This window comes from Petaurus breviceps, unplaced genomic scaffold (assembly GCF_028583685.1).
Source record: "Petaurus breviceps papuanus isolate PSGF00001 unplaced genomic scaffold, PetGlider_PUasm1.0 100, whole genome shotgun sequence".
NCBI classification, from domain to species: Eukaryota; Metazoa; Chordata; class Mammalia; order Diprotodontia; family Petauridae; genus Petaurus; species Petaurus breviceps.
The window spans coordinates 8,970,383-8,987,922 of record NW_027185573.1 but is presented as its reverse complement, the minus strand read 5'-3'; the positions used below and the strand labels follow the sequence as shown (position 1 = coordinate 8,987,922).

At 42.1% G+C, this 17,540-nt stretch overlaps 1 protein-coding gene across 3 annotated transcripts in view; it reads right to left on the bottom strand.

The window, feature by feature from the left end:
* Positions 1 to 1,034: 1,034 nt before the first annotated feature.
* The window catches only part of LOC138142604 (pseudouridylate synthase 1 homolog), a 26,325-nt gene continuing 9,819 nt past the window's right edge, over positions 1,035 to 17,540 (bottom strand). For all 3 annotated transcript variants that reach the window (XM_069063952.1, XM_069065205.1, XM_069064578.1), the window contains 4 exons: positions 14,778 to 14,915; positions 10,309 to 10,411; positions 7,203 to 7,900; positions 1,035 to 1,511 (listed from right to left, as the gene is read on the bottom strand). In XM_069063952.1, the coding sequence (XP_068920053.1) occupies positions 1,467 to 1,511; positions 7,203 to 7,900; positions 10,309 to 10,411; positions 14,778 to 14,915 (984 nt within the window). In that variant the 3' untranslated portion in view covers positions 1,035 to 1,466. The remainder of the gene's footprint in view (positions 1,512 to 7,202; positions 7,901 to 10,308; positions 10,412 to 14,777; positions 14,916 to 17,540) is intronic.

Here is a 17,540-nt window from a genome sequence, read left to right as displayed (position 1 = left end):
ATGAGAAAAATTTGCCATTATACAATATTCCATTTCTTGCCTCCACACAGAGGCAAAAAGACCCTTCCTCCTTTTCTCTGGGTTCAACTGCCTAGTTAGTCGTCTTCAAGGCTCAGCTGAAGGACCACCCCCTTAAAAAGGGAGTCCCTTTGTTAACACACCGTATACTTATTTTGTATATATGCTATAGTGACTTGTCTGTGAACATGCCGAACCCGCCCCCTCTCCCCTAAGTAAGCTCCTTGAAGGCAAGGACCATCTCATTGTTGCATTTAGACAGTCAACAGGCATTTATTAAAGCATTTACTGTGTGTCAGGTTAAGCCTTAGAGATACAAAGAAAGACAAAAACATGGTTCTTGGCCTCAAGGAGCTCACATACTAACAGAGAAGGCAACAATGTAAATTTGCAGGGAGATAGAAAATATAGAAAGAAGATGGGAGGTCATCTCAGAAGGAATGAACTGCCAGATGGACAGACCAGGAAAGGCCTTGTAGAAGAAGGTGTCATTGAAGAGGAGCCTTGAAGGAAGCCAGAGAAACAGAGGTAGAAGAGAAGATGGAAAGAATTCCAAGAATGGGGGACAATCAGTGTAAGGCATGGAAGTGGGGTGGGCATTATGCCTTAGTGCTAACTATAAGGATAACAGTTATAAATAACAGTATGTCTTCTTATCCTCATGATAACCCTTTTAGGTAAGTGTTAAGGGCCTTGTTATCCCCATTCTATAGATGGGAAAACGGAGCCTGAACTCAGTTTTGGTATTTGAATCCCCAGTGCCTGACCCACTCCCTGACTCAGAGTAGGCAGTTAATAAGTGCTTATTGAATTAAACTGAACCCTTGAAAACACAAAAGCCTCTTTTTATCTGTCTGAGTCTTCCCTTTAGCGTCCAACAAAAGGCCTTTTCAAATGGCAGATGCTCAGAAAATGTGTTAAATTGTCCAGAAAGAAAAACATTCTGCTCAATCTAGAAATCATAGAGTAACCCAGTGAGGAAGAAATTGGCTAAAAGAAAAAAAAAGTGACAAGTAGAGAAGCGCAATTTAATAAAATCATTTCTTTTAAAAAACACACACACATTTTTCCTTTCCCAGTGTTCTAGAAGTTGGGCGACATTAAAAAAATGGACTAATAGCAGACTAGAGGCAATTTATTCTGTGATCCAAACATAGAAGGCTACCATGCTTTAGGATCCTGAAGTCAATAAAAGAATAAAATCAGTCCTTTATGTTAAGCATAAAATTTTCAAGTATTTCTGGCCCTGGCATCCTCTATGTCAAGGATCACAATCCAAAGATTTCCATCTTCCCAGCTCCTTTCTATCATCAGCAACTGGTCACAATAAGCAAACCAATAAACCGAAGATGTGTCTCTATGTGTGTTGCAGAGGGATTTGCAAAGGCCCCCTTGGTGAAAAACGTAGTCAGCACAGCTCTGCTGCCCGGTGACTTGTGTCCTCTCAGTCAGTCATCCCCACCTCCATCGCTGCCTTTAAGACTACCAGTAGCCTATGAGAGAACAGAAGAGTTTTTGGTGAGTCAATAAGAGAAGAAAAAATTGAGGAGTGAGCACTCCTGGTTGTGCCCTGGTAAACAGGAACATTATTCAATTTTCCCAAATTGAGATAAGTTGGGAAACTTATTTTCTATAATTGAGCAACATTAGAGGCAGGTTCAGAGAACCATGTTATCTCAAATCTAACAGGACCTCAGCAGTCAGCTAGCCTGATCCACCCACACCCAAGTAAGAATCTCTCTGACAAAATTTGCCCACAAATGGTCACCCAACCCCTGTAGAAAGACATCTAATTATGGGGAAGTCACCCCCACCCCACCCCAGGCAGCCCACTTCACTTCTGGACAGCTGCTACTAAGGAAATCCTTCCAACCTCAAGCCCCTGAAATCTGCCTCTGTGGCTCCTACTACTGCCTTCTGGCGCCATGTAGAACAATTTTTATTGTCGTTTTAAAAAATTTTCTAAGTTTTTAAAAATTCCAAACTTTACAAACACCAAATAAAATAGAACAGAAAACAAGGTTTGTATGTGGAACTATGAATCTCTATTCTGTATAACTTGCTTTTTGTTGTAAATATATAAATTCGGCCATGTTACTTTCAAAGCTGTCCTGCTTGTCTGAATTCCCTTTTGTTCTCTTCTTTAAAAGGGGAAAAAAAATGGATTGACAAACAGAACGAATTCCCCACACTGTTGTTGTGAATGAAAATATTCATCTCATTCAAGCAAGCCAAGTTTACATCAGCAGTGTAAATATTTGAAAAGTGTATAAAATGTCTGTCCTAAGAGTTCTCCTCTCCCTGGTAACATGGTAACATTTCTTCAACTGATCTTCACCCAGGATGGTATAATTAGAAAAACAACAGCAACCACAATAAAAATAACCACTAGGCCTTTTATAGAACTTTTAAGGGTTTGAAAAAGTACTTTTTTATATGCAATTTCACACTGGGTCCTCCCAACAACCCTGGGAGGTAGGCGCTATTATTGCCATCGTACAGATGAGGCGAACAGAGGTGAAGTGACTCTTCCAAGGTCCAACAGCTTGTAAGCATCTGAGGTGGGATTTGAACTCTGGAATTCCTGTATCGAGACTCAGCACTCTTACCCACCCCACACCTCCAGTGCTTTCATTATCCTGGCCATTCTCTTTGAGATAAAATCTAACTCTGCCTTTGCCAAAATGTATCCAGACTGAGACATGATCTGATCAGAACAAAGTACAACAGGACTGTCTCTTCCATCATTCTGCAGCCTATGACTTGGCCTTCATGGACAGTGTTAGCTTTTGGAGTTAGCATGGCACACATTGTTCATCCACAATGACCTTAAAGTTCATTAAAAACAAACAAAAAACTTGAGATCTTTTTCATAGCAACTGCTTACTTCTTCCCTTATCCTGTACTTGGAAAGTTGAAATTTTTTTTTTTTGGAGGGAATCAGGGTTAAGTGACTTGCTTCCATGTAACTAGTAAGTGTCTTGAGGCTGGATTTGAACTCAAGTCCTCCTGACTCCAGGGTTGGTGCTCTATTCAGCTGCCCCTAGGAAGCTTATTTTTTTGAACCCAAGTATAGAACTTTATATTCATTCTTCTTGAATTTCATTTTACGTTAGCCTTTCGAGATCTTTCAGGAGCCTGACCTTTTTCATCCAATGTGTTTAGTCATTCCCTCTCAGCTTCATATCATCTATTAATCTGACAATTATATCATCTGCAGCTTCTTCAAGTCACTGATGTTGTCCAATAGTGACATCATCATGCCCCAATAACTGGGCTCTTTGAATCTGTCAAACAGTGGCTCATTTGTTTCTGCAGTGTGTACCTAATCTACTCCCTTGGTGCACCACTCCATTTCCTTTTTTTTTTTTTCTTAAGCAATTGGGGTTAAGTAACTTGCTCAAGGTTACACGGCCAGTTATTTCTAGGTGTGGTGCTGAGTGTCTGAGCCTGGGATTCGATCTCTAGGTCATCCCGACACTGGAGCCAGTGCTCTTACTCTCTGTGCTACCTGGCTGCCCCACTCCACTCCATTTCTTTTCTTTTTTTTGCTTTTTGGAGGGGGGAAGGTGAGGCAATCTGGGGTTAAGTGATTTGCCCAAGGTCACTCGGCTAGTTTTTTGTGTTAAGTGTCTGAGGTCAGATGACTCCTGGGCCGGTGCTCTATTCCCTGCACCACCTAGCTGCCCCTCACCACTCCATTTCTTATCCAGTATCAAACTGTTACCACTTCTAATGTAGTTTGATACCTGGTACCACTAGGCCCCTTTCATGTTTTTCATTGCTTTGGTTTCCTTGTGTTCTTTCAGATGAATTTTGTTACTATTTTTCCTACCTCTATAAAGTAATCCTTTGGTAATCTGACTGATATGGCACTGAATAAGTAAGTTAATTTAGGTAGTATTGTCATTTTTATTTTATTGGCTCAGTTTATGGTGTATGAGTTTGTGGAAGACAGTAGTTCTGCAGAAAATGATGAAAGGGACAGTCTCAAGGCAACATCTGAGGATCTGCCTGAACAAAAGCAAAGTGAAGAGCAGAACCAGGAGGCCAATTTATGCTACAGTAACAATGGAGGGAAGACAAACAACTCTGGGTTTGGGTTTTGTTTCATTTCTTTGAAGGATTAAGTGAGTTGCCCAAGGTCACACAGCTAGTAAGTGCCTGAGGCCTCACTGGAATTCAGGTCCACATGTCTCTAGGCCTGGGGCTCTATCCGACATACCACTTAGCACCCCCAAGACAAACTGTTCTGAAAGACTACTTAGAACTCTCATCAATACAATGGCCAAGGAGGGGTTTGATTCCCAAGGCCCTAAGATAAAGCTTGATACTCCCCCATTCCCCCCAGACTGGCAGTGGACCCAGGGTGGAGGAGGAGACAACATGTAATTTTTAGACATTTACAAGATGGGAATTTGTTTTACTTAACTATGCATAATTGTTATAAGGGCTTTGTTTTTCTTTTTTTTTTTCCAATGAGGTATGGGAGTGGTAGGAGGGAAAGAAAATTTTGGTAATTGAAAAAAAATTTTTTAATTTATAAAACAAAAAAATTAAGATAGTGAGAGGGTCTAGACCTCTGATTTCACTGATATAAGGAATTTCTGGATGAGGAAACTCTGCTGATGCAAGTTAGCATCTTCTATGTAATTGGGAGAGCTGCTTAGAGCAATGAGAGGTTGTGCCTTGCTTAGCCCACAGCTATACAAGGTAAACACCATATAAGGAGAGAAACCAGGCTCTGGCTAAGTTTAGCAAAAATGGAAAATAAGGCCATTAGGGGAGGTCCCTTTGGGTGACAGACATGCAGTGGTACACCTACCCGTCTGGTCCAGTCATCTTTCTCTAATCTGAATTCCCACAGCCCTTCCTTGATACCTTTCTCTGGATACTTTCACATTTCTACCTTGTATTATAGATATGTGAGTTCCTATCCACTCTCTTTCCTGACTGTGAGCTCTGAGGTCAGTGCCCAAAACACAGAGCACAGCAGGTGCTTAATAAATCCTTGGGCAAAAGGATACAGAGACAGGGCTCCAAGGTCATCAAAGAAATCTCTTCATTTTGCAGATGAGGAAACTGTAGGCTGGAAGTGATATGACTTGCCCAAGGTCACACAGAAACATGGCACATAGTAGGCTCTTAATAAATACTGATTGATTGATTAGGGCAGAGCCAGTATTCACTGTCAGGGACTCCTCATCCCAAATCCAGTTCTCTCTCCCTAAACCACTTTATCTTCTTTATAGTTGTCAAAGAACAGAGACATGAATTAAACAGTCAACAAGCAAAATTAAGCACATACTAGATAGAGGTAGGAGGTGGTGCAGTAGGTAAAGTACCAAATCTAGAGTCAAAGAAGATTGGAGTTCAAATCTAGCCTCAGATACTTACTAGCTGTGTGATTATGGGCAAATTATTTAATCACTGTCTGACTCAAGTCCCCCAATTGTAAAATGGGGATAACAGCATCTACCTCACAGGGTTGTTGTAATGGTCAAATGTGATAATATTTGAAAAGCACTTAACATAATGCCTGGCATACAGTAAGTGCTTAATAAATGCTTATTTCATTCCATGTACCTGCCACTAGGGCTGCAAAGACAAAGCAAAGCAGTCCCTGCCCTTGAGGAGTTTACATGGGGGGGATGGAGAAGTACCCATAATATGTTCATTGAAAAGGACTTCCTCGGGACAGCCAGGTAGCACAGCAAGTAAGGGCACCAGCTCCAGTGTTGAAAAGACCTGGAGATCGAATCCCGGGCTCAGACACTTAGCACCCACCCAGAAACACCTGGCCTTGTAACCTTGAGCAAGTTACTTAACCCCAATTGCTTAGGGGTGGCCAGGTGGCTCAGCGAGTAAGAGCACCGGCTCCAGTGTTGGGATGACCTGGATCAAATCTGGGCTCAGATACTTAGCACCACACCCAGAAATAACTGGCCGTGTAACCTTGAGCAAGTTACTTAACCCCAATTGCTTTAAAAAAAAAAAAGAAAAGGACTTCCGGAAGAAAGAACCTGGAAGGGTACTTGATGTTTCAAGACACAGAGTTAAAAAGGGGAAGCATACCATGCATGAGGTACAGCCTGTACAAATACCTGGAGGTGAAGGATGGAAAGTTATGGTTGGGAACAGCAAGCAAGTCAAACATGTGAAGGGTGTGAGAAATGAACATTTCTCTCTTGTATTTAATAACTAATTATTGTATCAGGACCAAGGTTTCCCCCCTTTTCTACTTCCTCATCCAGAAATCAGCTCATGTGGAAAATCTAATTTACTCACCAGGCCAAGATCTTAACAGACAGTAAAAGAAATTCTAAGTTTGGGATAACAGGTGTATTCCTGCTCATTGTGTTTGCTCAGATAGGTCTAGGGAAGTACTGATTCTCCCTTTTGTCTTAACAAGTGATATGGAAATTGATGTCTCTATTAACAAAAATTTGGGTGACATAAGTGTACCCCAAGACCCTCATTTTAATATATAGCCTACATTCCATTATAATATTCTTCTTTTGCTTTTTTGATGGGGGAAGGCTGGGCAATTGGGGTTAAGTGACTTGCCCAAGGTCACACAGCTAATAAGTGTTAAGTGTCTGAGGCCGAATTTGAACTCAGGTCCTCCTGACTCCAGGGCCAGTGCTCTATTCACTGTGCCACCTAGCCACCCCCCATTAAAATATTCTTCCTCTAGATGGCCAACCATCTAGAGGAAGAGTTGATTTTCACCCTCTGGTGAACTCCTTTTCCAAAATACTTTATAAATATCGAAGGTTCAAGAGGTTCAGTCTAGAGGTCCTAGAGGACACTGAGCCTGTTTTTGTTGACTACTTTTTAGATGGCATCAATAAAACTGATCAATTTACCCAGAAACTTGGTCTCTCTCAGAATTTTTTAATCGTCCCAAGAGGCATAATGAGCAATCAGCTCGGAAAGGCAGGCTGTAACCAGCATGTACAGAGGTTTAAATGCCCAACAGAGGAATCTGTAGGCAAGAGGCAACCCCCAGGAACTTCCTGAGCAAGAGAGTGATATCCAGTGACAGGGAGTGACAGGGAGTTCCAGGGAGCCTTGGGCCAAACTAACTTACAGGATTTTAGGAAGCCACAATCCCCCACCCAAAGAGACATTTTCTGAAATTTGGGATTCCCTTCCTACTAGGGACTCCCCTGCCTTCTTACCTTCGAATCCTTGGCATCTGCCTGGGCCTCAAGAGAGCCAGCATCAAAGTCATGATTTGGAAGAGTGTTCAGCCAGTTGGTCATGGAGTGCTCCTCTGTCTCTGTCTTGATGATGGTGGGGTAGATATACTGCTCTTTGAACACAGTCATCTTCTCTTCCTCTTCCACCCAGTCCAGGGGTTCATGCAGCCCATCGTTCCCAAAACGCCGATTGTACTGTTCAAAATGGACCCTCTCCAGGACAAGCCCGAGCCCCGGCGCTTTGGGGATATCCACCTTCTCCTCTCCCCAGCTCCGCTCCATCACAGACTCAGGCACATAGCCCTTCATGACCGCAATCACCAAGCCGATCATCTTCCGGATCTGGTGCATCATAAAACTCTGGCCTTTGACCTTGATCACGGCAAACTCCATGCCTTCCCGCACGAAAGGCGCCTCACAGTGCATCTCCATGATGTAGCGTCTGGCACTCGGCTCCTTGGGGCCCTTCTGAGAGGTGAAGTTGTGAAAGTTGTGGGTCCCCTTGTAGCCGGCCAGGAGCTGATTGACTTTCTCCAGGGTCTCCAGGCTCAGGCGGTACCTCTCATCCTGGATATCGTGGTCCTTGTGGGCGAAGGCAAATGTTGGCAGCATATAGAAATAGGTCCTTGCGTCGCATCTGTTCTTTGAATTAAAACTCCCAGTGACCCTCTTCAAACCTGAGGAGGAATAATGGGAAGGGGGAAAGAGGGAAAGAAACACTGAAATGTTACAGATTAAGAGCACAGATTTAGAGTGGGGGCAACTCTCTCTTCTCCAGGCCTCTGCACAGGCCATCCCCCATGCCTAGAGTGCACAAACTCAGAATCTCTCCATATGGTACAAGAAACCTTTCCTGATCCCCCCAACTGCTTGTGCCTTCCCTCCCAAACTATCTTGTATTTAATTCCTTTGTATGTGTGTATATCTTTTTATTAATTTTATATTTGCAATTGTATAAATGTTTGCTATCTCCCCCAATTAGAATATAAGTTCATTGAGAGTAGGGATTGTTTCATTCTTTGTAATGTCTGGCATAGAGCACATGGCATATGGCTTAATAAATGCTTGTTGACTGACTGTCCTTAGAAATCACCCAGTCACAGGGGCAGCTGTTACTGCAGTAGGCAGTAATTCAGCCTCAGATGTTTACTAGCTATGTGACCCTGGGTAAGTCCCTTAAATTATGTTTGCCTCCCATTGAGGATGACACCTACCTTCCAGGGTTGTTTCGAGGATTAAAAGAGATATTTGTAAAGACTTGACACACATAATGCCTAGCACACAGAAGGCACAATATAAATGCTGGCTATTGTTCATAGTATTCTAGATCTAAGACTGCAAGACAGTTCAGAGGTCAGCTAATCCAGACAGGGCCTTCATTATATAATCAAGGAAACTAAGAGGGTTACCAAGAGAGGGTAAGTGACTTACCTAAGGTCACAAAGGCAATGCCTGGCAGAGCCAGGATTCAAACCTAGATCTCCTGAGGTAAAATTGGACACTGATATTACATTGCTCCTTCAGCCAAAAATTCAATGAAAATGTATTAAGTATCTCCCTTGTACAAAAGGCAGTATGTGAAAGTGTGCTCCAGAATCCTGGGACATCCCCAAGATCCTTTGGGGGGTCCTCAAGGTCTGAACTTTTATTATAATGACATTAAGATGTTATTTGCCTATAAAAGACTCCCGGGACCCTTACCAACTGCACACCTGTGTGAGGCCAGATTTTCTTCATATACCTCAACTAAAACAATATATCACGACAGAGTAAATGCAGAAACAGATAGAAGAATCCAGCTGTCTTCTATTAGGCCAGACATTAGAGAGATCTGCAAGACTACATAAAACAATGTCACTCTTTCCACTAAATTTTTTTGTTTTGGAAAATAAAGTTGTTTTTTATAAAAAATATTATTTATGACTAATATGTAAATAGGTTCATTATCTTTAAATGAATATATTTTAAAATTGTATCAGTTTTTAATGTCTAATACAGTAAATATCAATAACCCACATACACAAAAGCTCTTTGGGGCCCTCAACAATGTTTAAGAATGCAAAGGGGTCCAGAGACCAAAGATTTTGATAACTGCTGATACAGAGGAAGGTGCACTTGCTTTACAGAACTGAGTGCTCTGCCTAACTACCCACTTTGAGCCTCAGTTTCCTCATCTGTAAAAGTTGGGGTGGACTAGACGACCTCTAAAGTCCCTCCTAATCATAAACCCCTGAGCCTCCAAAGGGTGAGGGCTCATCTTGATGGGGAAAGATCCAATACCAAGAGTTCCCCATGCTGATAAAAATCAGTGCATGTTATACACACGCAAAACATTGGGAGTTGTTGGGTTTGTTTTTTTTTTTTAAGATGTCATATTCCCTGCCCTCAAGGAACCACCTGCACTCTACTTGGGGGCAGACACACAGATGATTATTATACAAAATAGAGTGTGATGGAGGCAAGGAGATCCCCAGAGTCCTACAGGGAAGAAACATTTATATAATACCTACTATGTTCCAGGCACTGTGCTAAGCTCTTTACAATGATTATATTACTTGATCTTCACAACAACTCCAGCAGGTAGGTACTATTATTATCCCCATTTTACAACTGAGGCAGATAGAGAAGTGACTTGCCCAGGGTCACACACCTGGGATGTGGCGGAGGCTGGATTTGAATTCAGGTCTTCTTGACTCCAAGGGCAGCCAGGGGGCACCACAGTGCTTAGAGTGTTGGGCCTATAGTCAGGAAGACCCACCCTCCTGAGTTCAAATTCAGCCTCAGACACTTACTAAGTGTCTGAATGGTAAAGGAACTGAGAAGTTTGGCTTGTCCACAATTCATCTTTGATCATCATTTTACCTAGAATTCAATAATACCAGTGCTGGAAGAGGACTTTAGTGCCAGGTCACCTAATCCAAGCTCTTCACATATTCATTTTTTAACTCATTTAGCAAATTAATCCAGTATTTAGTGGACACATTAACCAAGTCTAACAGTGTATTTACTGCTCTATACCCATAGTCCCCCACCTCTGAGAGACACATTAAGCCCCAGACAAGTCCTCCACCTTCTTGGTTCTTACCTAGGATCCTGATATGAGATGGAAGGTGACTATTAATCTTTTCCAAAATGTTGTCAATGAGCCATACCTTCAGGGATACAATCTGGCCAGCAGCAGACACACCCTGCAAAGGAGACACCAGTTAGAACAGCTTGGGGGAGTGGGGGGTGGAGAGAACACAGACAAGCAGGACAGTGTTGGAATTCCCAAGTAAAATTTGAATTATGGTAAGAAACTTAAGCTCTCCATATCTGGGGGCAGGGACTGGGATGGTTATAATGGTAATGTAAATGGGAAGACCTTTTCCATCTACTAACAGTCTCATGTGACCTGTTTGAGTCACATGGAAGCCTGAGTCAAATGATTCTGTGGTGGGAGGAACTTGCTGAAGGAAAGGGTGGAGCAGAGCTGAGAGGAAATTGGTCAGAGCTAAGGGAGACGGGGAAGTAGGCATTGAGCTGTGAGTCTTTGTGGGAAGGCCCTAGCAGGGCGAAGGCTTGGGGATAGCGGTGCCACCTGCATTGTTATTGTGTATAGATTTCTTTGTTATTACGATGGATCTGGCTTTCTGCTGCTGGGATGTGGCTTTCTGAGGTTTGGATGTTTTGGTTCTGTCATCCATGTGGAGAGTCTGTTATATTTTGCAGCTCTAAATTACTCCAGCACATTCATAGCTGCTATAGGCACTGTGAATAGCATTGGCACTATAATGATAAACAGAAGTCCACAGGAAGGGCTCCATTTTAAGGTGCCTCTGACAAGATGACTGAGTATTCAAGGCCAGAATCCCATGCCCAGGGCTTGTTTTCTCCTCCAAAAAAAAAAAAAAAAATTGGATAATAATAAAACCAACAGGTCTGGCTCTCTCATTCTCCAAACTGCTAACGTGCCCCTGTGCCAGATACAAGAGTGACACATGGCTACACATAGTTTGGAAAAGCGGGATACTTATTTTAATTTGTCTGAATAACACTTTTCTTTTTTGTAGGTAAGAAGTAGACATGGACCACATGTCCAAAATTCTTTCAGTTTTCCCAGGGGACCTGAGTATGGGCAATTCACTAATTAAAAAAAAATTATAAAAAGAATTTATAATCCAAAATGAGATGACAGACTTGATCATTAGCTTCTAACCACCATCTTGACAGTTAATTAAAAAGGGACAAGAGGGGCGGGTAGGTAGCACAGTGAATAAAGCACCAGCCCTGGAGTCAGGAGAACCTGAGTTCAAATCCAGCCTCAGACACTTAACACTTACTAGCCACATGACCTTGCGCAGGTCACTTAACCCCAACTGCCCTAGTTCCCCCCTCCAAAAAAGCAAAAAAAAAAAAAAAAACCAAAAACCCCAAACAAACAAAAAAGGGACAAGAAGGTCTGGGTTTTTTAAGTTTAATCAGATCAAAGGTAAATAAAGTAATTTGAGGGTGGGAAAAGACTATTGGAGAGTTGGAGGGCAAGGCTCTCCTGCATCATAGTTCAAAAATTAAGCAAACCTCACCCCACCCACATCCCGGAGCAATTTGCCAAAAGGTCAAGCTTTTGTCTCGTAATTACCTTCACCTTTGTAACCCTACTTTCCAGAGAAACTTAATTAACAGAAAATGTCAAATTTTAATTATAGTAGCAACTCCCACCTCCCACACTGAAAACTGGGTCTGGTGTCATTACAAAACTTGGCTGTGGGTAAGGGGTTTTCAGAAAAGGAGGTCCAAATGATATAATCTCAATTCTGACTATGTCATAGGTAGCAAACCAGAAGAAGATACACCAATTGCGGCTCAAGATTTTGCCCTGTCATCTTGATGAGGGATAGCTCCCAATAGGTTCAGCAGGAACTCTGATCTTATCTAAGACCAGAAAACCTGCAATAGCATCTGGAAAGAATTCAAGGTCTCAGGTTTAATTGGAGTGAGAGCTGTAGAAGTTTATTGTTATGCTTCTATAAGAAGCGGGCAAGAGGCCTTTAGGGGACCTGCAAGTGAGAGGGGTACAGGCTTTTACTTTTAAAGGGTAGGGCTGCCATTGTCAGGGCTGACCGGAAGGAGGGAAGGGACCTCAGTGCATAGATAAAGGTCAGAGCTGAGGTGACTTTAGTGCATAGATAGTTTAGATGAGATTTGGGCCAGACTGGAGGAGACATGAAGAGATTAAGTAAGAACAAAGGAGTCACAAGGTATTGCCTAGGCAGAGTTCAGATAGGGGGAAGGGGCAGAGTTTGACAATACAAATTGCAGTTACCATTGTACAAACTGGTTTTACAAATTGATGTTACAAATTGATTTAGACCCCAGGTACCCCATCAATCTTGCAAATTGTTATAAAAGACCCTGTGGGCCCTCAAGCAAGGTCTTTGGTTATTGAGAGACCATTGACCCAATTTATTGATTACTGCTAGCCTAACTAATAAATTTATCATGCTCCAAACTTTGTCTTTCAGTTTACCTTAATTTCAATCATGACAATATAAAGGTCAAAGAAAAGAGGAAAAAGTCCCATATATAAAAAAATACTTATGGTTGAAATGCCCATGGCCTCATATACTAAGCCCCTGTATGTAGGGTGCTTATCCAGGAGCCCCTCTCTTGTGAGAAACAGACCTGGCCATACTTCCTGATAAGATGTCAGAATGACCCAGGACATCTGGGTCTCACAATAAATCAGGGTAAGGACTATACAACTGTCCAGACCAAGGCCTGGCTACAATGGATGTGCTTATCTACCATCGTCAGACTAACTTTACTTCCCACAAGACTAACTTTATTTCCCACACCTATTTTTGCAGGTTTTTGACTTTAAATATTCCCCCTTTCCCTATGTTCGGGGGCAGCTCTCCTAAGGTTTCCTTGGGAGACTGTCGCTGGCCAGCTCAATAAACTGATGCTCAGAATAACTGACTTGGCTTGGGGTCATTTTTCTCTACCTGTCCATTTCATGGTCACACTTTTTTTTTGTAGTAGCAAACAAAGGAGGTAACCACAGATTAAGGAGAAAAAAACCATGGAATAGTAATGGAATGTCACTGTGTCAAAAGAGAAAATGAACCAAGACTCACAGGAACCAATTCAGAGTGAAGTAAGTAGAGCCAAAGGAACAGCATCCACAGTAACATTAGTAAAACCAACACAAAAGTGAAGTGAACTAGGAAGCAATAAAATGAGTCCAGATGACTTTCAGGGAGAATAAATTTTCCCACTTAAGAAGCAAGCTATCCACCTCCTGCTAGGTCCTAATTAGTACAAGTGATGAATCCTGTGAAGGGGCTTAATTCTCCCAGCATTCTTCCACTGGGCTGGAACCAGTAACCATATTTTACATGATTAACTTAAAAAAGTGAGAATCTGAATGCATGAGACCAATCACAGGATTCATCATTCACACAAATCAGAACCTCACTGTGGTCTCAGACTTTTTTTTTTCAAAGTATGAACTGATTTTGCTGGAATATTTTTCCCTCTTCTTATTTTTTATTTTTACATTTTTTGTTTGTGGGAGAGGGGAGATATGGGGGAGTTGAGGTGATATCAATAAAAACCTCTTTCTTTAAAAAAAGAAAAGTCCTTTTAGGAGAAAGGTAGGGGATCACAGGTGCAGAATGAGGAACAGATTATCAAACATAACCAATGTACTGCTGGTTTTCCGTTAATAGCTAGGTGACAAAGTGGATAGAATGCCAAGAGCTTAAAAGATCTGAGTTTAAAATCAGCCTCAGACACTTATTAGCTTACCAGCCTCAGATACTTACCTGTCTAAATAATACCTTTCTTTTACATAGGTAAGAATCAGATATGGGCTGCAAATCTACAATTCTTTCAATTTTCCCAAGAGACCTACATATGTGGCAAATTGCTTAACCTGTTTGCCTCAGTTTCCTCATCTGTAAAATGGGGATGATACAGTAACAGCAACATTGTGTGATGATCAACTTTGATAAATTTAGCTCTTCTCAGCAACACAATGATCTAAGACAATTCCAAAAGACTCATGATGGAAAATGCTATCCACATCTAGAGAAAGAGCTATAGAGTCTGAATGCAGGTCAAAGCATACTATTTTCACCTTTTTTGTTGTTTCTTTCACTCGATTTTCCCCTTTTGTTCTGATTCTTCTTTCACAGCATGACTAATGTGGAAATATGTTTAATATGATTGTACATATATAACATATCAGATTGCTTGCCATATTAGGGAGGGAGGAGGAGAGGGGAAAAAAAGTTTGGAACTCAAAATCTTATAAAAGTGAATGTTGAAAACTTTATTTACATGTAATTAGAAAAAATAAAATACTATCTTTAAAAAATGAGCATGATAATTGCACTTACCTCTCAGGTAGTGAAGATTAAATGAGAATATCTGTAAGGCACTTAGCACAATGCCTGACACATAGTAGATGTTATATTTCTGTTACAAGGGAGAGCTATGGTTGGTAGCTAGGTAAGTGACATGGATTTTTTTTAAAGAGCATCAGTTTTTTGAAGAAAAGGAGAATACCTTATCTGTCCGTGCACACCTCTGAAAGGACATTTTCTTCATGTCTTCACCGTGGTTCTCCGGAATGCAGCCAGACTGAACAAGGGCAGACACCAAGTCATCTTCAATAGTCTTGAACTGGGAGGACCCCAAGTTCCTCTGAGAAAGGGAGAAATGTGCTTTATTTTCTACTGCTCATACAAAGCAATATGGGATAAAAGCAATACAAGGTAAAGGTCCTGCTCTGAGCTAAAATACGAAATGACTGAAGGTCAACTATCACATCAAATACGCTAAGGGATCACCCATATTTTCCTTAAATCTGGAGCATGAAAAAGTCGGATTGTCTTTACTTTCAAACGGAACACCAAACTCTCTCAACCAAGATGCCAACTGAAACTCCAAACTCCCAAAGACACTGCAAACCACTTCTGACAAAACCTGCCTGGGACTGGAGCCCATGAGACCACCAAGGGGAAGGCCCTCCCCCCATCCCTCCAGGTCCAGCTCTTTCTCAAATACAAATTATAGCTATAGAATGGAGACTCAAATGCCCCAGGCTCCTAGAGGAAAGGGTGGAGGTAGCTATGAGACAAAAGTCTGACCTTCAGGCAAGTTTCTCAGGGATTGTAGGAGAAGGGTGAAGTTAAAGAGTAAGAACTTTGGACTCACAGATGGTGAGAGAGAATTAAACCTATTGTGATTTAAGTCTTAAAAATAGAATGAAAATAAATTTATAAGTTTACATTATGCCAGATTATATATTACACATATGCTATATTAATAATACGCTATATGTTATATTGTCAATATAGAGTATATGTAATATATGTTATATGACAAAACCCCCAAACAACATCACACAGAGTCAGACATGACTGTAAATTATATATACATATGTATAATAGATGTTATGTATCATATTTATAGGTAGATATACCAGTCCTATCCTATCCATGTGTGTGGGGTGTGTGGGTGTAAAGCACTTAGCATCATGTATAACACATTTTTGGTGTTTGGTAGTTTCAGTTGTGTTCAACTCTTTGTGGACACAAAGGGTTTTTTGGCAAAGATACTGCAGTGGTTTGCCGTTTCCTTCTCCAGCTCATTTTACAGATGAAGAAACTGAGGCAAACAGGGTGAAGTGACTTCCCAAGGGTCATGCAGCTAGAAAGAGTCTGAGGCCAGATTTGAATTCAGGAAAATGAGTCTTCCGGACTCCAGGTCCAGCACGCTGTGCACTATGGCGCCACCTAGAGGTCCTGCTTAGCACACAGGAGGCGTTTAATAAATACTGACTGACCTCAGGAAAGATGGCTGGATTGGGGCAGAATGGCATGGGATGGACAGAACTGATTCATTCCAGAACAGGAGACATTTTTTTTTATTTAAAAGCAATTGGAGTTAAATAACTTGCCCAAGGTTACACAGTCAGTTATTTTGTGTGGGTGCTAAGTATCTGAGGTCGGAACTGATCTGGGTCCTCCAGACTCCGGGCCAACGCTCTTACTCACTGCACCACCTAGCTGCCCCATCAGGAGACATTCTTGGTGGAAAGGCCACTGTCCTTAAAGAGGCAACAAAAACAGTGCTGAGGGCCATCTCAGACACCAGCTGAGTGACCAGTAAAGCTGTTTCACCACCAAGCCTGAGTTTCCTCATCTATAAAATGAGTAGGCTGGGTTCTAAGTCCCTTTCCGTTCTTGAACTGTGATCCTACATGGTCCTATGTGCCACTTACAACCTTCTTCCCCTGGAAGCCTGACCCTGCTCTCTTTGGTCTGGTTCCCGGTAGGTCAAGCATCTGTGACTTCATCAGCATAGGGACGCCCTCCACCAAGGCAAGCTGCAACCGCTCCATGCCTCAAGGGCCTCTGCCATTTTAGAAGATGCTGAGGCTGCAGACATTCACCACCAGATGGCTAAAACCAGGTCACAAGGCTCTTATATCCTCAAAGGACCCACCATGCAAGGCTAGGGCTCCAAATCACTCCAGAACAATGGGACCTGCCAGAGGCTGGCGCTGCCTCCTAAAGCCCCCCAGGGTCACCTCCAGGCTAGGGTGCAGCATTCAATTCTACACAGAACACCAATGCTGGAGAAGACCTGAGAGGCCATGCAGCTCAACCTGGATAGTGACCCCTGAATGCCTTCTTCATCTGGCATCCAGGAACATGTGCTCTCCTGCGGACTTTTCCTCCCAATGCCACAGCAAACTTCTCACCCTAAAAGTTCACTCTGCCCCTGCTGCCCTTTCCACTGACTGACTGGGACTGATAAGGGAAGTGCCCAGACCAGGTCAGCCACATCTTCATTCCTCCCCAGGCTTTCTGCGCTTTCCTCACTGCGCCCCCACTCAGAGACCACTTCTTCTCTCCCCATTAGATTAGAAGCTTCTTGAGGGCAGTGAGTCTTTCAGCTTGACCTTGGCAAGATGTGTGGCACTCAAGCGAGTCCTTAACAAAAGTTTTTTGACTTAACTTTAATACACTAATTGATCATTATATTTCAACATAATAGTTTTTCTTTGTAATCCTATGTATTTTATCTGCTGCATTTAAAAACCTTATTCTGAGAAGGAGCCCACAGGCTTTTCATCTTCCACAGGAAGCCTTCCTCAGCCCCTATTCTAGTGCCTTCCTTCTTTTAATTATGTGCTATTTATCTGACATAGAACTTGTTAGTACATACTTGTTGGCATGTTGTCTCCCCCTTTGCATTGTAAGCTCCTTGAGGACAGGCACTGTCTTTTGCCTCTTTTTGTAAACCCCAGCCCTTAGCACA